Source organism: Salvelinus namaycush, chromosome 1 (assembly GCF_016432855.1).
Source record: "Salvelinus namaycush isolate Seneca chromosome 1, SaNama_1.0, whole genome shotgun sequence".
NCBI classification, from domain to species: domain Eukaryota; kingdom Metazoa; phylum Chordata; class Actinopteri; order Salmoniformes; family Salmonidae; genus Salvelinus; species Salvelinus namaycush.
The window spans coordinates 54,408,133-54,430,889 of NC_052307.1; the positions used below are offsets into that span (position 1 = coordinate 54,408,133).

General features: G+C 41.5%; 1 protein-coding gene across 1 annotated transcript; it reads right to left on the reverse strand.

Moving 5' to 3' along the window:
- Positions 1 to 12: 12 nt before the first annotated feature.
- mtch2 (mitochondrial carrier homolog 2) lies at positions 13 to 21,562 on the reverse strand. Its single transcript, XM_038990853.1, has 13 exons — positions 21,421 to 21,562; positions 20,372 to 20,456; positions 12,046 to 12,152; positions 11,688 to 11,714; positions 11,507 to 11,563; positions 11,090 to 11,147; positions 10,909 to 10,960; positions 10,757 to 10,816; positions 10,400 to 10,493; positions 9,824 to 9,871; positions 9,470 to 9,537; positions 825 to 900; positions 13 to 686 (listed from the first exon to the last, which is right to left on the reverse strand). The coding sequence occupies exons 1-13, from the start codon at positions 21,505 to 21,507 to the stop codon at positions 600 to 602; spliced, it is 906 nt and encodes a 301-aa protein (XP_038846781.1). The 5' UTR covers positions 21,508 to 21,562; the 3' UTR covers positions 13 to 599.
- Positions 21,563 to 22,757: the final 1,195 nt, after the last annotated feature.

Consider the following 22,757-nt stretch of genomic DNA (forward strand, 5'->3'; position numbering starts at 1 on the left):
TATAAAACCCAATAAGTCAAAAAAAAGCATCTTTATTTGGATCAGTCAATGAGTTAATACAAGCACCTGACTGCTTCGACAAGGCGATAGACATTTGTCAACTCCATAGCACAGTGTGGCCCAAAATTACCTTAACACCACATGGACCCTTTGAAGTTGTAGCATGATCACGTCCATAACACAAGGGACCAAAATCCCTTTGAATTAAACATTACATGCACGTTTTCAATAAAACTTCCATCAAACTCAACAAGGAGAGCCTCCATTCCAGATATACAGGGTATTCCGAAACTTGGTATACATTGGCAATAGGTGACATAAGTCAGTCTCCCATCACAGAAAGAGGAACATCTTGTTTGTTCCTGGATTTAGGTGAAACGGCTCCATTTAATTAACCCGCAGTACAGTTTTACAAATGTCTATTAAAAGGAAGCTCTTCACATTTCCAATCAAAGCAGTTCTTTACTTGATGACAGGTTGTTAAAAAAAAAAAAAGTAAACAAGTGCATACAAAGGATTAGATGCCAGCGATCCACCCCCATTCAGGCAATGTCAATTTATATAATTACAATTAGATTCTATGCAGGTAGTTCAAGACTTTAAAGAAATCTCTTCTGGTCGATTGCATACGTCTTCCCCACAGGCAGCTTCCGGAAAAATAAACTGTTGCCTCTGCTCATGTTTCCCTATAAATAGAGAGGGAATACAAAGACAAAACAGGAACATCTTAAATGGCACATTTATTATCCATAATAATTCACCAATTTAGAAACACTTAACCAAGGATCTTGTGTAGCATTAACATTTTGAAAGCAGCAACCTACCTCTAGGCTCAGGTGCCTCCAGCAGTCCACCCAGGTTGGATATATAGAAGCATAGGGAGGGAGGCCGCCAGCCAGCCTGTAAAAGACAGGAGTGCTTATGTGGAAAGCCAGCCTTAGACAAACCACTACAGGGAAACTTAAAAAAAAAAAAAAGTCAATGGTGTCCAGCAAGAATTTTGCTAGGACTGTCGGGGTGGTCTGAGTGAGGGAGGACGAGCCTAATGCGAGGGATATGTAACCTGAAAACAAGCCGTCATTGGCAGAGAGGTTTGAAACTATGGATGGGCGATATGGCCTAAAAGTCATTGTTTCACAATTCATCAACAAACAAAAAAAGTTAGCTAAATAAGCTTTGTTGTACTATTAAATGTCATACACTGCATTTCAAACAATCACCAATAATTAAATGAATTCAGGGCTTGTGAAATCATACCTAGGCTAAATAAGCCTTCCACAACCATAGACCCACTAATAATATAATCTAGTTCAACCTGCTTTAAAAAAAATAATTACAGATCTGGTGTTCAACTGAGTATTAAATGCCCTTTTTGTTCATTTAACCAGAACCACGCATAATGCACATTCACTAATAATGACTAACGTCTTGTAGCAGGCTTGCTAGACAATTAACACAGGTCTCAATTAGACGTCGACCGATTAATTAGGGCCGATTTCAAGTTTTCATAACAATCGGTAATCTGCGATTATGGCCAATTACATTGCACACCACGAGGAGACTGCGTGGCAGGCTGACTACCTGTTATGCGAGTGCAGCAAGGAGCCAAGGTAAGGTGCTAGCTAGCATTAAACTTATCTGATAAAAAAACAATCAATCTTAACGATATTACTAGTTTATCTAGCTTGTCCTGTGTTGCATATAATCGATGCGGTGCCTGTTAATTTATCATTGAATCACAGCCTACTTCGCCAAACGGGTGATTTAACAAGCGCAGTCGCAAAAAAAAGCACTGTCGTTGCACCAATGTGTACCTACCCATAAACATCAATGCGTTTCTTAAAATCAATACACAAGTATATATTTTTTTAAACCTGCATATTTAGTTACTATTGCCTGCTAACATGAATTTCTTTTAATTAGAGAAATTGTGTCACTTCTCTTGCGTTCTGTGCAAGCAGAGTCAGGGTATATGCAGCAGTTTGGGCCACCTGGCTCGTTGCGAACTGTGTGAAGACCATTTCTTCCTAACAAAGACCGTAATTAATTTGCTAGAATTTTACATAATTATGACATAACAGAAATATTTAGACTTAGGGATGCCACCCGTTAGATAAAATATGGAACGGTTCCGTATTTCACTGAAAAAATAAACGTTTAGTTTTCGAAATGATAGATTCCGGATTTGACCATATTAATTACCTAAGGCTCGTATTTCTGTGTTATTATATTATAATTAAGTCTATTTGATAGAGCAGTCTGACTGAGCGGTGGTGGGCAGCAGAAGGCTCGTAAGCATTAATTCAAACAACCTTACTTTGCTGGCTGACAACTTTACGTTTTTTTCTTTTTACTTTTTAATTACCGTTTATATTTTTAGTTTTTCCCTCAACTTTTTTTCCCTCATTCAACTTTTTCACTCCGGACGCTTTATCTGGAAATGGTTCGTCAACACCTTCAACAGCCGAAGCTAAGTAGTAACATTAACATGATGTCTTCTAATTGCAGTCGCTGTACTCATATTATACAGGAGAACGATCGCCTTACGGCGAGGATAGCTGTGCTGCAAGCCCAGCTTCAGACGCAATCGTTAGGCAAGGGTAATTTTAGTGTAGGAAAGGATGAAACAGCATCTGTGCCACCAGTAAGTACAGATAGTAACGTTAGTATAAATCCCCCCGCACAGTCCCCGCAGCCGGACAACTTTCTCATGGCTTCTGGAGGGAAATGCTGTAGGCATGCTCAACTGGTGTCGCTCATTCAGCCGACAGAAACTTTCAACCGGTTTTCCCCATTAAGTAGCGAGTCGGAGTCTGAGGCCGAGTCTTCTCTTGTCTCTACTCCTCCCGTTACGGGGTCTGAGACGCCGAAGGCTCCCACCATTAGCTCTGACAAATTGAAAACCCTAGTCATTGGCGACTCCATTACCCGCAGTATTAGACTTAAAACGAATCACCCAGCGATCATACACTGTTTACCAGGGGGCAGGGCTACTGACGTTAAGGCTAATCTGAAGATGGTGCTGGCTAAAGCTAAAACTGGCGAGTGTAGAGAGTATAGAGATATTGTTATCCACGTCGGCACCAACGATGTTAGGATGAAACAGTCAGAGGTCACCAAGCGCAACATAGCTTCAGCGTGTAAATCAGCTAGAAAGATGTGTCGGCATCGAGTAATTGTCTCTGGCCCCCTCCCAGTTAGGGGGAGTGATGAGCTCTACAGCAGTCTCACAACTCAATCGCTGGTTAAACTGTTTTCTGCCCCTCCCAAAAGATAGAATTTGTAGATAATTGACCCTCTTTCTGGGACTCACCCACAAACAGGACCAAGCCTGACCTGCTGAGGAGTGACGGACTCCATCCTAGCTGGAGGGGTGCTCTCATCTTATCTACCAACATAGACAGGGCTCTAACTCCTCTAGCTCCACAATGAAATAGGGTGCAGGCCAGGCAGCAGGCTGTTAGCCAACCTGCCAGCTTAGTGTAGTCTGCCACTAGCATAGTCAGTGTAGTCAGCTCAGCTATCCCCATTGAGACTGTGTCTGTGCCTCGACCTAGGTTGGGCAAAACTAAACATGGCGGTGTTCGCCTTAGCAATCTCATTAGGATAAAGACCTCCTCCATTCCTGCCATTATTGAAAGAGATCGTGATACCTCACATCTCAAAATAGGGTTACTTAATATTAGATCCCTCACTTCAAAGGCAGTTATAGTCAATGAACTAATCACTGATCATAATCTTGATGTGATTGGCCTGACTGAAACATGGCTTAAGCCTGATGAATTTACTGTGTTAAATGAGGCCTCACCTCCTGGTTACACTGGTGACCATATCCCCCGTGCATCCCGCAAAGGCGGAGGTGTTGCTAACATTTACGATAGCAAATTTCAATTTACAAAAAAAATAATGACGTTTTTGTCTTTTGAGCTTCTAGTCATGAAATCTATGCAGCCTACTCAATCACTTTTTATAGCTACTGTTTACAGGCCTCCTGGGCCATATACAGCGTTCTTAACTGAGTTCCCTGAATTCCTATCGGACCTTGTAGTCATAGCAGATAATATTCTAATTTTTGGTGATTTTAATATTCATATGGGAAAGTCCACAAACCCACTCCAAAAGGCTTTCGGAGCCATCATCGACTCAGTGGGTTTTGTCCAACATGTCTCAGGACCTACTCACTGCCACAGTCATACTCTGGACCTAGTTTTGTCCCATGGAATAAATGTTGTAGATCTTAATGTTTTTCCTCATAATCCTGGACTATCGGACCACCATTTTATTACGTTTGCAATCGCAACAAAGAATCTGCTCAGACCCCAACCAAGGAGCATCAGAAGTCGTGCTATAAATTCTCAGACAACACAAAAATTCCTTGATGCCCTTCCAGACTCCTTCTGCCTACCCAAGGACGTCAGAGGACAAAAATCAGTTAACCACCTAACTGAGGAACTCAATTTAACCCTGCGCAATACCCTAGATGCAGTTGCACCCCTAAAAACGAAAAACATTTGTCATAAGAAACTAGCTCCCTGGTATACAGAAAATACCCGAGCTCTGAAGCAAGCTTCCAGAAAATTGGAACGGAAATGGCGCCACACCAAACTGGAAGTCTTCCGACTAGCTTGGAAAGCTATTCAATTTCTCTAGCTTGGAAAGACAGTACCGTGCAGTATCGAAGAGCCCTCACTGCTGCTCGATCATCCTACTTTTCCAACTTAATTGAGGAAAATAAGAACAATCCAAAATTTCTTTTTGATACTGTTGCAAAGCTAACTAAAAAGCAGCATTCCCCAAGAGAGGATGGCTTTCACTTCAGCAGTAATAAATTCATGAACTTCTTTGAGGAAAAGATCATGATCATTAGAAAGCAAATTACGGACTCCTCTTTAAATCTGCGTATTCCTCCAGGGCTTAGCTGTTCTGGATCTGCACAGCTCTGCCAGGGCCTGGGATCGGGAGAGACACTTAAGTGTTTTAGTACTATATCTCTTGACACAATGATGAAAATAATCATGGCCTCTAAACCTTCAAGCTGCATACTGGATCCTATTCCAACTAAACTACTGAAAGAGCTGCTTCATGTGCTTGGCCCTCCTATGTTGAACATAATAAACGGCTCTCTATCCACCGGATGTGTACCAAACTCACTAAAAGTGGCAGTAATAAAGCCTCTCTTGAAAAAGCCAAACCTTGACCCAGAAAATATAAAAAACTATCGGCCTATATCGAATCTTCCATTCCGCTCAAAAAATTTAGAAAAAGCTGTTGCGCAGCAACTCACTGCCTTCCTGAAGACAAACAATGTATACGAAATGCTTCAGTCTGGTTTTAGACCCCATCATAGCACTGAGACTACCACCTTCACAAGTGCAAATGACCTTTTAATGGCGTCAGACCGAGGCTCTGCATCTGTCCTCGTGCTACTAGACCTTAGTGCTGCCTTTGATACCATCGATCACCACATTCTTTTGGAGAGACTGGAAACCCAAATTGGTCTACACGGACAAGTTCTGGCCTGGTTTAGATCTTATCTGTCGGAAAGATATCAGTTTGTCTCTGTGAATGGTTTGTCCTCTGACAAATCAACTGTACATTTCGGTGTTCCTCAAGGTTCCGTTTTAGGACCACTATTGTTTTCACTATATATTTTACCTCTTGGGGATGTCATTCGAAAACATAATGTTAACTTTCACTGCTATGCGGATGACACTCAGCTGTACATTTCAATGAAACATGGTGAAGCCCCAAAATTGCCCTCGCTAGAAGCCTGTGTTTCAGACATAAGGAAGTGGATGGCTGAAAACTTTCTACTTTTAAACTCGGACAAAACAGAGATGCTTGTTCTAGGTCCCAAGAAACAAAGAGATCTTCTGTTAAATCTGACAATTAATCTTGATGGTTGTAAAGTCGTCTCAAATAAAACTGTGAAGGACCTTGGCGTTACTCTGGACCCTGATCTCTCTTTTGACGAACATATCAAGACTTTCAAGGACAGCTTTTTTCCATCTACGTAACATTGCAAAAATCAGAAATTTTCTGCCCAAAAATGATGCAGAAAAATTAATCCATGCATTTGTTACTTCTAGGTTAGACTACTGCAATGCTCTACTTTCCGACTACCCGGATAAAGCACTAAATAAACCTCAGTTAGTGCTAAATACGGCTGCTAGAATCCTGAACAGAAAAAAGAAATTTGATCATATTTCTCCAGTGCTAGCTTCCCTACACTGGCTTCCTGTTAAGGCAAGGGCTGATTTCAAGGTTTTACTGTTAACCTATAAAGTGTTACATGGGCTTGCTCCTACCTATCTTTCCGAGTTGGTCCTGCCGTACATACCTACACGTACGCTACGGTCACAAGACGCAGGCCTCCTAATTGTCCCTAGAATTTCTACGCAAACAGCTGGAGGCAGGGCTTTCTCCTATAGATCTCCATTTTTATGGAATGGTCTGCCTACCCATGTGAGAGACGCAGACTCGGTCTCAACCTTTAAGTCTTTACTGAAGACTTATCTCTTCAGTAGGTCATATGATTGAGTGTAGTCTGGCCCAGGAGTGTGAAGGTGAACGGAAAGGCTCTGGAGCAACGAACCGCCCTTGCTGTCTCTGCCTGGCCGGTTTCCCCTCTCTCCACTGGGATTCTCTGCCTCTAACCCTATTACAGGGGCTGAGTCACTGACTTACTGGTGCTCTTTCATGCCGTCCCTAGGAGGGGTGTGTCACTTGAGTGGGTTGAGTTACTGACGTGATCTTCCTGTCTGGGTTGGCGCCCCCCCTTGGTTTGTGCTGTGGTGGAGATCTTTGTGGGCTATACTCGGCCTTGTCTCAGGATTGTAAGTTGGTGGTTGAAGATATCCCTCTAGTGGTGCGGTGGCTGTGCTTTGGCAAAGTGGGTGGGGTTATATCCTTCCTGTTTGGTCCTGTCCGGGGGTATCATCGGATGGGGCCACAGTGTCTCCTGACCCCTCCTGTCTCAGCCTCCAGTATTTATGCTGCAGTAGTTTGTGTCGGGGGGCTAGGGTCAGTTGGTTATATCTGGAGTACTTCTCCTGTCTTATCCAGTGTCCTGTGTGAATTTAAGTATGCTCTCTCTAATTCTCTCCTTCTCTCTTTCTTTCTCTCTCTCGGAGGACCTGAGCCCTAGGACCATGCGTCAGGACGACCGGGCATGATGACTCCTTGCTGTCCCCAGTCCACCTGGCCTTGCTGCTGTTCCAGTTTCAACTGTTCTGCCTGCGGTTATGGAACCCTGACCTGTCCACCGGACGTGCTACCTGTCCCAGACCTGCTGTTTTCAACTCTTAATGATCGGCTATGAAAAGCCAACTGACATTTATTCCTGATTATTATTTGACCATGCTGGTCATTTATGAACATTTTGACCATCTTGGCCATGTTCTGTTATAATCTCCACCCGGCACAGCCAGAAGAGGACTGGCCACCCCTCATAGCCTGGTTCCTCTCTAGGTTTCTTCCTAGGTTTTGGCCTTTCTAGGGAGTTTTTCCCAGCCACCGTGCTTCTACACCTGCATTGCTTGCTGTTTGGGGTTTTAGGCTGGGTTTCTGTATAGCACTTCGAGATATTAGCTGATGTACGAAGGGCTATATAAAATAAACTTGATTTGATACAGCACTTTCGTGCATTTGCCAGCAGCTCTTCGCTGTTCTTCAAGCATTGTGCTGTTTATGACTTCAAGCCTATCAACTTCCGAGATTAGGCTGGCAATACTAAAGTACCTATTAGAACATCCAATAGTCAAAGGTATATGAAATACAAATGGTATAGAGAGAAATAGTCCTATAATAACTACAACCTAAAACTTCTTACCTGGGAATATTGAAGACTCATGTTAAAAGGAACCACCAGCTTTCATATGTTCTGAGCAAGGAACTTAAAGTTAGCTTTTTTACATGGCACATATTGCACTTTTACTTTCTTCTCCAACACTGTTTTTGCATTATTTAAACCAAATTGAACATGTTTCATTATTTATTTGATACTAATTGATTTTATTGATGTATTATATTAAGTTAAAATAAGTGTTCATTCAGTATTGTTGTAATTGTCATTATTACAAATACATAAAAATCGGCATCGGCTTTTTTTGGTCCTCCAATAATCGGTATCAGTGTTGAAAAATCATAGTCGGTCGACCTCTAGTCTCAATAGCTCAACCCCATGTACTAGTGAGAAGCCAGCTAATCTTCATACAGTATTTCCAGTTTAGCCAATTTGGATTTATTTTCCAGCTACCAAGGCAGAACAATCAAATTGTTATTTACATTTAAATTTTAGTCATTTAGCAGACGCTCTTATCCAGAGCGACTTACAGTAGAGTTATGAACACACGTCTGTCCTTCAACTGTTTGAACAGAATGCTAGCCTGTACACTTTGTTCAGATGTTGAAATCAAGTGACCTACCTTACGCTTATTGCATATTTACAAAACAGACTACTAGGCAGATAGTATAACAGTCTTTGGCTAAAATGCTGCTAGCGGTACTGCAATGCCGCGCGACAAACTGATCATACATTTTCCAGAATCTATGTTCATTGATATTCCCATTTTAGTAGTCTGCTCTGCACGCAATTTGAGTACTGGAGACAAAGGGTATTGTTAGAAAAGGTTAACTTCTCTATTACAGTAAAATAATGTTTCGGTGTCCATACGACTAATTATGTTGGACCAAACCTCAAATGCAAATAGCAAGTTGAATCCACTTGTCAGAGAGGAAGTGATCTCATCTTTGTTGTGAGTGGCTGGGGGAGGGGCTTGGTGTGTGTGTGTGTGTGTAAACAGAGGAAGATGCAAAGCTTGAGGTATTACTTCCCAAAATCTGTCCGAAATAAGCCCATGCCTTTCTATGGGTTTAGCTTGTCACCGGCCTTTGGGACAATGACTCCCATTGTTGGGCCGGAGATATGAACATCTCGTCATTATATACGCATCTCTGGTGTAAATGGGAAGGTGTACAAAGCACCGAAGTATCGAAGGAGACGAGAACAAATCGGACAAACAAATTCAATATAAAAATCGCCCAGACCTATTTGAAACGCTTTGTGTTATTGGTCTATTAACTTACACCACCTGGTGATTTCGGCAGGCAGGCCAAAACTCAATTCCGCCAAAACAGGATGAAATGTCAGGTGTTCTTTTCAAACAGCTTTTACACTAAAATGGCATAATTTAAAAAAAGTATTATTCCGACCTCAATGTGGAAAATTATATCAAACACTGGGCCTTTAAACCAGCAATGTTTTGTTTAAGGCAGGTTAAGATCCAAATGTGTACCTGCACAGAACTAGTTCAGAAAAAACAATTAGGAAATAAAGGCTTCCTCAAATGACATGAAAACCGGTGATGCCAACGCACACATTGCAACTTGACATCTTTCAAAGCGTTCTACATTTTGTAAATAAACTAAAGTCAAAAAAGATTGAAAACATCCAAACACAGCTACTTACCCGCAGTCATTGACAGCCATGAGGTTTGACACCAAAACAAAGGGGTATGTGAGCATACTGGCCAAGAACTGGAACACAAGAGGGTGAAATTACAGAACTAAAACAGCCCAACAAAATTGACAGAACATGCGCAACCAAAGCAATACATTAACATTTTATTCATTTAGCAGACGCTCTTATAAAGAACGACCTACAGTAGTGAGTGCATACATTTATTTTATTATGTACTGGTCCCCCGCGGGAATTGAACTCACAACCCTAGCGTTGCAATCGCCATGCTCCACCAACAGCCACACCGGACCCCAATAAAAATCCCGTCAACTGTTTATTATTTAAAACATGTTTTACACTTACCCCAGTCACAGCCTGAGAGCAGTTCTTTATTTCTCCTGTGTGACTCATCTGAGAAAAGGATGAATATTATTATTATTATTATTTTTTTTAAATGTCATAATTCACTTACCCATTCATTCAGAACTGACATACAAATGCACTTCAGTACATGGTATTTTTTTGATGTGAGGGCCACATCTACTTTAAAGGCCCAGTGCAGTCAAAAACTTGATTGTCCTACGTAAAAAAATATACATAGAATACCACACTATGAGGTTGGAATAATACTGTGAAAATTATGATGCCCTGAATGCTGTTTTGGTGGAATGGTGTTTTGGAATGCCTGGTGACGTCCCCAGGTGGTAAATTAGTTAGACCAATAACGAGTTCCAAACCTTTCTGCCAATAACGGATAGTTTTCAGTTTCCCACTCAGACCACTCCCAGACAGTCCTAGCAAAACTGTTGCTTGAGAAAATGCTCTTTGCTAAGAAGCTTAGGTACTTAATTGTTACCCAGAAGCGATTTGAGATGGAGATAAAGACAGCTGCATTGGACCTTTAAACAAGTGGCAAAAACCCAAATCCATCTGACTTACTGAGTCATCAATGGCGTATGTGTTGATGAGGTGGGCAAGCATGTTGCAGATCCACAGAGAGAGCACGTCACCCAGCAGACGAGGAATAAGGCCCCTGCATGAGATCACAGCTATTAGTCGGAGGTTAAGACGACAAGGAAAGAGAGGTCATGGTACAGACATCCAGAGGAAACGGCATTCAGAAAGCAAAACATTTGCAAGATTCTGGAGCAAGCATAAACTTACCTCTAAAAATAACTTCAAAAGGATTGACTGAATTTACTGAGGTCAAATGTATTCTAGTAATTTAGCAAGTCAAGAGTAAAGGATGCCCTTGATGAGACATTGGTCATGTAGCCAAAGGAAGATCATACTTACGCAAAGAATCCCAGAACTCCTTCATTCTTGTAGACAGTGACGATGGAATCAAACACTCCACTGCAAGACAACAAGAAACATTTGTAATATTCAGTATTACATGGCTATAAATCGTATAAACACATATTGAATTGAGGTTAAGAAAAACTCACCTGTACTTGGTTTCTCTACCGATAAACTGGACCATGCATCTCAAGGTGATCACTTTGGTACAAACAGAAAATAACCATTAAGAACACAGTATCCATGCAGTAGTCATTATCCTATGAGAACACGCATTTAGGGCAAAGGATGACAAGACAAAACGTTGCTCGACACAAACAGTACAATTACCATGGAAGGGGTGCGTGACGATCGTGGCACAGGAGCGGGCTATCATCTCTTTTGTTGTCTGTGGTAAAAGAAAAACAGAAAGAATGGTGATGCAGAATTTAGAAGGAAACATGAATCCAGCTTGGACAGCTTTAGCTGGGGATAATTCCCCTTACACCAAGAACCATCTGCACCCCCGATATTAAATTACTTGCGTACGGTGAAAAAAAACAAAAAAAACAGCCAAGCGATTAGACATGCTCAGATGATGTCCACGGCAATAAGCCACAACTCAATTTATAGATTACGGTCTGTTCAAACCACAAATCTGAATATTTCGATTGGAACAAATTTGACACGCCCAAGATCAAAGGCAATAACATGCTAAAAAACAAACATCTGTCAAACCATCTGGTTTACTGGATAAATTATTCATACCTCATTCACAACATGCTGTAAAGATCCCTCTTCAGCTTTCTGACTGGTTCCAGACACCTACAAATGATTTAAAACTGACCATAAATATCCACAGTATGCATTTAAAAAGAAAAGTTTAATTTAATAAAATAAATAAGAGTCAATTATACAATTAGTACATAACCAGGCCAAAAATATTTACCTCATATTTGCCTGCATCCTGGCATCTCTGTAAAAGACAGCAGTGATTAGTTCAACAGGGATCCAGTTTCATAATGGTGTGTCGACACTGCCATCCAAAGCATTTGTCAGTTCATGAATTTAGAAACAAATAGCCTTCGTCAAACTCACCATCCTAAAACAGTGAAAGGCCAATCCAGCTCAAGTCACACAGAGTCAATTCCCAAGCCAGTATATAGCTTATTCTCTGACGAGCACGACTTTCCACACAGAACGTGATCACATTTAGGGATTGAGGCTAGACTACTGCTGAGGTCTGAAAACGTCAGATAACATATATTTAGGAAGCTACATTCAGCCAGCGTGTTAGTTAGACCCACCTGCAAGACTCTGCTGTGTACAAGGGTGCCGATGGTCCCTGCACAGAGCCTGGGGGCTAGGCCATTAAAGAGACCTGCCTTGCCATCAATCTTTATGATGTGCTTCGCTAAAAGACAGAAATGACAGGATCAAAGAACAGACACATAGAAAATCAACACGTTCATTGGCCTGTCCGTACCATACAGTCGGACTAGTCTTATTCCCAGTTGCCTACTAGTTGGAGTTTAACATCAAGATAAGTCCAGTTTAAATCCATCACCATTAGTGATGCGCAGGTTGACCGATAACCCGCAGTCCCTGCAGTTATATCTGCGGGGTGGGCTGGTTTAGGGTCATGAAATAGTCTGGATGAAGCCCAGGTTGAAATAAGACCAAACAATTGAGCAATAATATCTAAATGCAAAATATTTTTTCCCCCTTTCATTATTTTAGACTATCTGGCATTAGCTTGTAAGCCTATAAGCTTTAGGGCCATAACTGTACAGCCGCCAAATAGCCTACACGCCAATCGTCAAATGCTTTTGCGAATGGGCAGAAAGAATTAACGTCGATCCACGGAGGCGAAAAGGACAATGTCGGAGTTTAATTCAATAAGAGAAAAGCTGCAAAATGGAGAGTTGAAAATAAAGGGAATCGAAGGCCAGAAAAGTAAATGTTTGGGAAAGATTTGGTGAAGTGGTAAAAGAGGATGATATGTTGTGTGATATGTGTTACACAAATTGGACAGTCAAGACGGGGACTTTAAAATAGACCTATTGCACGTCAAGGGAACTGAAGCCTACTATTCTGATGGGTTAAATGAAAACTGAAATCTGGACACTGACTGTAGGTTATAACCTCTCACATAGCCTTAATATTACCTCCTGCAGAATTAAGCATTTCTTGCAGTAAAATAATACACCAAAATGTAGGACACAAATTATTTATTTATTTCAGCATTTTGAGAGCATGTGAAAGCACATTTAGATGCCGTCTGTAGAGACGCTATCGTTATCAGCGTCATAAAAGCTGATAGTATTTCAACCACATAAAATATGCATCCATGGGGCGGCAGATAGCCTAGCGGTTAGAACGTTGGTCCAGTAACCGAAAGGTTGCTAGATCAAATCCCAGAGCTGACAAGGTAAAAACCTGTCGTTCTGCCCCTGAACAAGGCAGTTAACCCACTGTTCCTATGCCGTCATTGTAAATAAGAATTTGTTCTTAACTGACCTGCGTAGTTAAATAAAAGGTTAAATAAAAAATAAAAACGAAATCTTATTAGAAACATGTTGAGTCATTTTCAGAGCTTTCGATTTCTTTACAACCGGTCAAACAAATGTCTTTTGGAAATTTTGCTAAATCTTTCCTTTTTGTTTGTTATTTATTGCATTTTCTTCCCGGTCCCTAAATATCTGCTCCACGAACGAAGCAGGGATGACAGAAAACTTTAGATGTCAACAAGATTGCATTCATTCTAACGATTTATGACGTTCTGGTGAGCAAGGGCTTATTTAGTCTTCTAGGACAATATAAATGACAGAAGATAAGCTGCATGCATCTTAATTATAAGCACAAACATCTTAAAATCAGGCAAAATAAATCCTGCACCCTATGTCCCAAAATAGTTTGCCGTCTGACTGTAGTCTACAGTGCATTTTATATATTATGTTTGAGCCGAAAGTGTGTTCGGGGGCTCCGTATGGAGGTTGACACGCAATTGCGGAGCCTCCGGAGGCGAAATTGAGATCTGTACCAAATGTTGTAACAATGCGGAGGGCTCTGTATAGCTCTGGATTGACATGATTGGTTGACGGTAGGTGGGGGGGGTGGGAGGTCCTGTATAAACTCACTTCCTTGACAACAGCTCTGCGCTGCTCCATGAAGTGCAAGAAGTACACTACATGACCAAAAGTACGTAGACACCTGCTCGTCCAACATCTCATTGCAAAATGATGGGCATTAATATGGAGTTAGTCCCCCCTTTTCTGCTATAACAGCCTCCACTCTTCTGGGAAGGCTTTCCACTAGATGTTGGAACATTGCAGCGGGGACTTGCATTCATTCAGCCACAAGCGCATTAGTGAAGTCGGGTATTGATGTGGGGCGATTAGGACTGGCTCGCAGTCGGCGTTCCAATTAATCCCAAAGGTGTTCGATGGGGTTGAGGTCAGGGCTCTGTGCACTCCAGACAAGCTCTTTCACGACAATCTCGACAAACCATTTCTGTATGGACCTCACTTTGTGCATGGGGGCATTGTCATGCTGAAACAGGAAAGGGCAACTTCCAAACTGTTGCCACAAAGTCAGAAGCACGGAATCATCTAAAATGTCATTGTATGCTGTAGCGTTAAGATATCCCTTCACTGGAAGGAACTAAGGGGCCTAGCCCAAACGATGAAACACAGGACCAGACCATCATTCCTCTAACAAACTTTACAGTTGGCACTATGCATTGGGGCAGGTAGCCTTCTCCTGGCATCCGCCAAACCCAGATTTGTCCGTCGGACTGCCAGATTGTGAAGTGTAATTCATCACTCTAGAGAACGCGTTTCCACTGCTCCAGAGTCCAATGGCGGCGAGATTTACACCACTCCAGCAGACGCATGATGAGCTTAGGCTTGTGAGAGGTTGCTCGGCCATGGCAACCCATTTCATGAAGCTCCCGACAAATAGTTCTTGTTCTGACGTTGCTTCCAGACGCAGTTTGAAACTTGGTAGTGAGTGTTGCAACCGAGGAAAGACCATTTTTACGCTCTTCAGCACTAGGGTGGTCCCGTTCTGTGAGCTTGTGTGGCCTACCACTTTGCAACTGAGCCGTTGTTGCAACCTAGAAGTTTCCACTTCACTATAACAGCACTTACAGTTGACCGGGGCAGCTCTAGTAGGGCAGAAATTTGACTCACTGAATTGTTGGAAAGGTGGCATCCTATGACAGTACCACGTTGAAAGTCACTGAGCTCTTTAGTAAGGCCATTCTACTGTCAATGTTTGTCTATGGAGATTGCATGGCGGTGTGCTCAATTGTATACACCTGTCAGCAATGGGTGTGGCTGAAATAGCAGAATCCACTAATTTGAAGGGGGGCCCACATACTTTTGTTATTTATAGTGTATGAATGCCCCGACTTCTGCAGAAGCAGTATCCCCGTAAATGCTGCATGGCCAATGCAGACATTGGATTGACCATGCAGCGCATTTTAGGGTCGGTTGGGGGCCTCAACCCATATAGTTGGCTGGATGTGTTATTAGCAATTTCAGGCGGGTGAACAAACAGCTGACCCGAACACCACTAAATCATTAGTACCATCAAGGAACAAGGGCTGATTGCACCAGTCGAGCGTAAAAAGTTGGGCTTAAATGTTAGGTCAGCGTAGCTGCGTCTGACTTTGGGATCAGAATTTACATCTGCTGCGCCAACCAAAAATAAGACTAGTCGTAGCTAAGCCAGGCGTAAGCAATGCACGTTCAAGAGATTTGATGCTTGATAATGATGGTTGCTAGGCAGCGCCCTTTACTAAGCTGTTATCATCCTCATGGCATGTCCCATCACTTCGCAAAGCCCACCAGTATGCATGCAAGTTTTCTTAACCACAACTGGAAGGATCAATCAATAATTACCTCGGAAATGAATATCACTGAATTATTAAAATACTGGAATAAAGTAGGCTAATGCCATTAATTTGCTCTTCACTCAAGTAGTAGCCAGGGCTATATCCCAACTAAAAGCCTTGGACAAAATCACATTGATTATCATGTAACTGAATCTCAGTCTGTATATTTTGTTATTTGATCTCTGGCTGGCAAATAAGTGGAGGTAGCAGCTCATCTATTAGTTTGCTAATATCTGCTCAGACACATTTAGCATGCTATAATGTGGCATAAATCAAGTGTATTATCTCAGAGTTTCTAAACGCAGAGGCTCATCATTGCGAGACTTCTGGGAACGTTTACGGAACAGACTAGGCCAGTGTTCCGGGTTTGAGAGGTCAGAGAGAAGCGAAAAATTCTTCCTTAGTAGTTAATTTTCTCAAAATCTAAAAGACAACCTAGATTCGAGAAAATGTCTTAGGTAGTTGAACATATTATTACTTCAACCTTGTGAAAGTGACAAACTGACACGTTATAATTTTCGTCAAAAACAACTTCATATCGAAGGAGTGTCTTTGATTTGACGGCCTACACATGCGCATTTCAGGTCGAGATGACCTTTAGACCTGATTACGTGTTTCTATGCATAAGCTTAGCTAGCCAACATCGCCTACAAGTGTGGTCAAGGATTTCTATTGGAGAAGCAGTTTTAGCCTAGGGCTGGGCGGTATACCATGTTTTACAATATACCGGTATTGATGCATGGTTTGGGTTTTACTTTACCTTCTAAAAGTTTTTGAATGTTTGGTTTGTTAAAATGTGATACGCTGTGTGTAACGTCCATTTTCACAGTTTACTTCGCTACCCTCTCGCTCTATGCCTTCTTTCCACACAGACCGAGCCCCGACCGCTGTCAATCAAGGAGCACATTTGGTGTTCCTCTACCATGACACTTGTGTTCCGTCTCTGCATGGTCAATGCAGCACATAAAACAATGTTGTTCTTAATATAAATTCACTAGCGTTATATAATTAGACTATTAGTTTGTGTTTCTTACATCTGCAAACAGCTAGTTTGAATTTTCTTAGTAAATTGGGCCTAAATCTCATTAGCCGCTAATGCTAATCGCTAGCTAGCTAATAAAATGTACTGACTCAGGGCAACCGTAACTAGCTATACAGCCTAATAATACCAGTAATGGTGGACCTACAGTACCAGTCAAAAGTTTGGACACCTACTCATTTAAGGGTTTTTATTTGTACTATTTTCTACATTGTAAAAAAATAGTGAAGACATCAAAACTTTGTAATAACACATATGGAATTATGTAGTAAAATTTAACAAATCAAAATATATTTTATATTTGAGATTCTTCAAAGTAGCCACCCTTTGCCTTGATGACAGCTTTGCACATGCTTGGCATTCTCTCAACCAGCTTCATGAGGCAGTCACCTGGAATGCATTTCAATTAACAGGTGTGCCATCTTAAGTTAATTTGTGGAATGTCGTTCCTTCTTAATGCGTTTGAGCCAATCAGTTGTGTTGTGACAATAGAGTGGGGATATACAGAATGTCTTTATTTATTTATTTAACTAGACAAGTCAGTTAAGAACAACATTTTATTTTCAATGACGGCCTACCGGGGAACAGTGGGTTAACTGCCTTGTTCAGGGGCAGAATGACAGATTTTTAACCTTGTCAGCTCGGGATTCGATCCAGCAACCTTTCGGTTACTGGCCCAACACTGTAACCACTTGGCTACTTGCCGCTTATTTGGTAAAAGACCAAGTCCATATTATGGCAAGAACAGCTCAAATAAGCAAAGAAACAACAGTCCATCATTACTTTAAGACATGAAGGTCAGTCAATACGGAAAATGTCAAGAACTTTGAAAGTATCTTCAAGTGCAATCGCTAAAAACCATCAAGTGCTATGATGAAACCGCCACAGGAAAGGAAGACCCAGAGTCACCTCTGCTGCAGAGGATAAGTTCATTAGTTAACTGCACCACAGATTGCAGCCCAAATAAACAGTTCAGAGTTCAAGTAACAGACACATCTCAATATCAACTGTTCAGAGGAGACTGCTTGAAATCAGACCTACATGGTCGAATTGCTGCAAAGAAACCACGACTAATGGACCAACAAGAAGACGAGACTTGCTTGGGCCAAGAAACACGAGCAATGGACATTAGACTGGTGGAAATCTGTCCTTTGGTCTGATAAGTCCAAATTTGAAGCATGGAGGAGCAGGTGTGAAGGTGCGGGGGCGCTTTGCTGGTGACACTGGCTGATTTATTTAGAAATCAAGGCACTCTTAACCAGCATGGCTACCACAGCATTCTGCAGCAATACGCCATCCCATCAGGTTGGCGCTTAGTGGGACTACCATTTGTTTTTCCACAGGACAATGACCCAAAACACACAGGATGTGTAAGGGCTATTTGACCAAGGAGAGTGATGGAGTGCTGCATCAGATGACCTGGCCTCCACAATATCCTGACCTTAGCCCAATTGAGATGGTTTGGGATGAGTTGGACCGCAGAGTGAAGTAAAAGCAGCCAACAAGTGCTCAGCATGTGGGAACTCCTTCAAGACTGTTGGAAAAGCATTCCTCATGAAGCTGGTTGAGAGAATGCCAAGAGTGTGCCAAGCTGTCATCAAGGCAAAGGGTGGCTACTTTGAAGAATATAAAATATATTTTGATTTGTTTAATGGTTTTTTGGTTATTACATGATTCCATTTGTGTTATTTCATAGTTTTGATTTCTTCACTATTATTCTACAATGTAGAAAATAGTAAAAATAAAGAAAAACCCTTGAATAAGTAGGTGTGTCCAAACTTTTGACTGGTACTGTACATCTGCATGTTTTTTGTGAAGCAATAGCTTCTAAATCAAAGAGGAATACGCAAAGCAACAATATGTTAGCAGAATTAAGTAGTTAAGAGAAAACATTCAATGTAGCCAAAGATTATAGTGTCTCCTAGGAAACACTTGTCAACACTTCGGTTCCTTTAATATATTTTTTAAATTTAACCTTAATTTAACTAGGTAAGTCAGTTAAGAACAAATTCTTATTTACAGTGACGGCCTACCAAAACGCAAACGGCCTCCTGAGGGGACGGGGGCTAGGATTAAAAATAAAAAAATAAATATAGGACAAAACACACATCGACAAGAGAGACAACACTACATAAAGAGGGACCTAAGACAACATAGCAAGGCAGCAACACATGACAACACAGCATGGTAGCAACACAACATGGTAGCAGCACAAAACATGGTACAAACATTATTGGGAACAGACAACAACACAAAGGGCAAGGTAGAGACAACAATGCATCACACAAAGCAGCCACAACTGTCAGTAAGTGTCCATGATTGAGTCTTTGAATGAAGAGATTGAGATAAAAGTGTCCGGTTTGAGTGTTTGTACCCTGTCACAATAACGCCTCCCTGGCATTGTAATTTGTTGTCATATCAAACACTGTATTCAAAGTGCCCACTATTATATTCTAAGTATAGAATTTTAATAATCATTTAATTTCCATGACTGTTTCTCTAAAGCACAAGTCAAATCGCAATTGCAACATTTAGTTAAAAATAAGGCCTAAATTGTTTGCACATATAGTGCAGCCCTACGTGGCACTGTGGAAATTATCTCAAATGAGTGCAGGAAATGCAGAACCTCTATGTGATCGGTGTCCCTCCACCGGGACGGTTGAGCTAACGTAGTTGAGCTAACGTAGGCTAATGCGATTAGCAAGAGGTTGTAAGTAACAAGAACATTTCCCTGGACATAGACATATCTGATATGGGCAGAAAGCTTAAATTCTTGTTAATCTAACTGCACTGTACAATTTACAGTAGCTATTACAGTGAAATACCATGCTATTGTTTGAGGAGAGTGCACAGTTATGAACTTGAAAATGTATTAATAAGACAATTAGACACATTTGGGCAGTCTTGATATAACATTTTGAACAGAAATGCAATGGTTCATTGAATCAGTCTAATACTTTGCACATACACTGCTGCCATCTAATGGACAAAATCTAAATTGCGCCTAACCTGGAATACATGTATTACATTTTGGCCTTCTCTTGCATTTCAAAAACGCATGTTTTTTTCTTTGTATTATCTTTTACCAAATCTAATGTGTTATATTCTCCTACATTCATTTCACATTTCCACAAACTTCAAAGTGTTTCCTTTCAAATAGTATCAAGAATATGCATATCCTTGCTTCAGGTCCTGGGCTACAGGCAGTTAGATTTCGCTATGTCATTTTACCCATTGTAATCAATTAGAATGTATGTGTTGCCACCGTAGGGTCGGTCACACACTACTCAAAGCAAATGTTGAACTTGTATTATTCACAAACATTTAAATACCATTATATGATATGTTGGCCATATCGCCCAGCCCTATCTTAATACTGTACTGTCTTTGGTATTATTTTGCTATTGAATCGCGCATAGGCACCTCGAAAAGCGGTTGTGAAATATTAACACGAGACTCACATCCTATTGGAGAAAAAAAAGTATATTATTTTCTGTGCATATCATGACATATAGTCGCAATTTAACACCCTACGCCTGCTCCCCTACTAAGCGTAGCCCTTAGAAGGGCTTACGCCCAGGTGGGGTAGCCCGTAGTTACGACCCACTTACAACTAACTGGTGCAATCAGCCCGATGCTAATTGAAAACTAGCTAGCCATTTTGCAAGTGGGTAGACTGGAATTTAGGTCTCACCATAGGCAAACAATCCAGGCAGCTGGTACACTTGTCTACCAAACAGGTTTCTTCCAAGGGAGGGAGGGAGAGGTTCATGGCCAACCTGAAAAGGAGTACATGAGCAATTGCCACTTATTAGGTAATGACATAATATATTGAAGTGAACGCCAGTATATAAGGCCAAGTGCTAGTCAGTTATAGTTAGGGCTAGTACCATTTCCTACGCGATCTAGATTAACAATATGTAACATTTGTTTTACTTTCTTTGCAGACATTTGACACAGTACAATTATCATCCAGTTTATGATCCAGCGAAATACCCCGTCGTTTTATAACCTTAGCTAGCTAGTTCGCGTTACCCGGGTGAGTGGGCCAAAGGGCGCCCATTGTGTCCTGAACGTTTAAAACGAGACTTATCTAGTTACGTTAGCCAGTCGTTATTCTCATGGTACTTATAATGTCGCACAAATGAACATGATAGCTGGCTAAATAGGGGCATGTCTAGTTTGGAACTGTTTATCAAATGTAAGTAAAAGGTAGATTTTCTTGTTACATTTTAGCTAACCCTAACCTAATTCTCCCAACCTGTTACTTTGATTCTCATAACCTGATACTTAAAGTACATTTTGACAAAAGCTGTATCCCTTTTAGACAACCGCTAGATATAAATAATTGTATAACAAGGTAATTGTTTATCTGCGGCAAAATGTCGAAACCCACTTCCTTAGTGAGCTAACAAGCTAGCTTAGCTCTTTGACCTTTTCGTGACGTCTACCCCCTAGCTCCTAATTTTAGTCTAGTTATAGAAACATACTAATTGAAACGATAAGTGAACTGCTGTTTAGGTAATATTTTAATGAGATCAGCTTGAATTTATCGGCTGTGTGGAGTATGGAAAGATCAACACCGGAATGTAACGTGAGTTCTATTTAGCTAGCTAGTCGTTATGGCTGTTGTGGCAGCTAACTACAGTAGCCTGTCAGTTACAGAACCGGCCTCGGAGTAAAGATAGCTGGATCAAAACATTCTGGTCAGTTATGTTTGTTTAATCTCAATATATATCTTACCTGAACTAGAACTTTGATGTACATGAGGGGGTGGGAAAGGATCGTTAATCCAGACCCCAGAAGTACTTGGCCACACGTGTCCGCCATTATGGAGCAAACTGACAGGATTCTTCTCCTCCCACCAGCCGGGAAGAGAAGAAGGAAGCTTCAGTAGGTTAGCCACTCAACTCACATGACACAGGAGGGACCGCCCCGGACCAGACAGGCCGCAGATTCTTCAGATGACTTTGGCCAAGACTTCATAGGACCCTACTGTGCTAGAGTATAGACGTTTGAAATAATTTGTTTTCATCCTAGTGGCTATATCAATTTAGTGCATAAACATGCATTTTTTAGTAGGCCTAGACACTTGCAGGAATAGTGTTATGCTCTTAGCATCTTGAGGTGAAAAGAAGACCATGAAGATAAAAGTAAGCGCACCTACCGTCAGCCCTGCAGCTCTGCAGTAGCCAAGCCGACCTTCGACCAGACCAGAGTTGACCCATTGACCAGACCAGCCGACCTTCGACCATTGACCAGACCATCACTGAGCCACCCAACCAGACCAGCGTTGACCAGCCGACCATCGACCAGACCAGTTGACTGACCAGCTGACCGTCGACCAGACCAGCGTTGACCAGCCCAGCGTCGACCTGTCGACCAGACCAGCGCTGAGACACCTGACAAGACCAGCGCTAAGCCACCCAACCAGACTGTCGAGCAGACCAGCGTTGACCAAACTAGCGCTGAGCCACCCTGACAAGACCAGAGCTGAACCACCTGACCAGACCAGCATTAACCACCTGTTGACCAGACCAGTGCTGACCAGCATTGACCTGCTCACAGTGATAAAGAACCCTCCGTTGCTCGCTACTTCAATGAAGAAGACAAACCAATCTTTGCCAGCGTAGATGGGTGAATTTGGCTTCAATACGATGTGCAAGTGACGTCATCCTACGTCATACTTCCGGGTCCTGTCCCTTAATCTTTTGAATAGGCTTGATGATTATATCATAATATTTTTGAAAACACTTTAATTTATTAAGATATATACAGTTGAAGTCGGAAGTTTACATACACCTTAGCCAAATAATTTAAACTCAGTTTTTCACAATTCCTGACATTTAATCAGAGTAAAAATTCCCTGTCTTAGGTCAGTTAGCATCATCACTTTATTTTAAGAATGTGAAATGTCAGAATAATAGAAGAGAGAATGATTTATTTCAGCTTTTATTTCTTTCATCACATTCCCAGTTGGTCAGAAGTTTACATACACTCAATTAGTATTTGGTAGCATTGCCTATAAATTGTTTAACTTGGGTCAAACGTTTCGGGTAGCCTTCCACAAGCTTCCCACA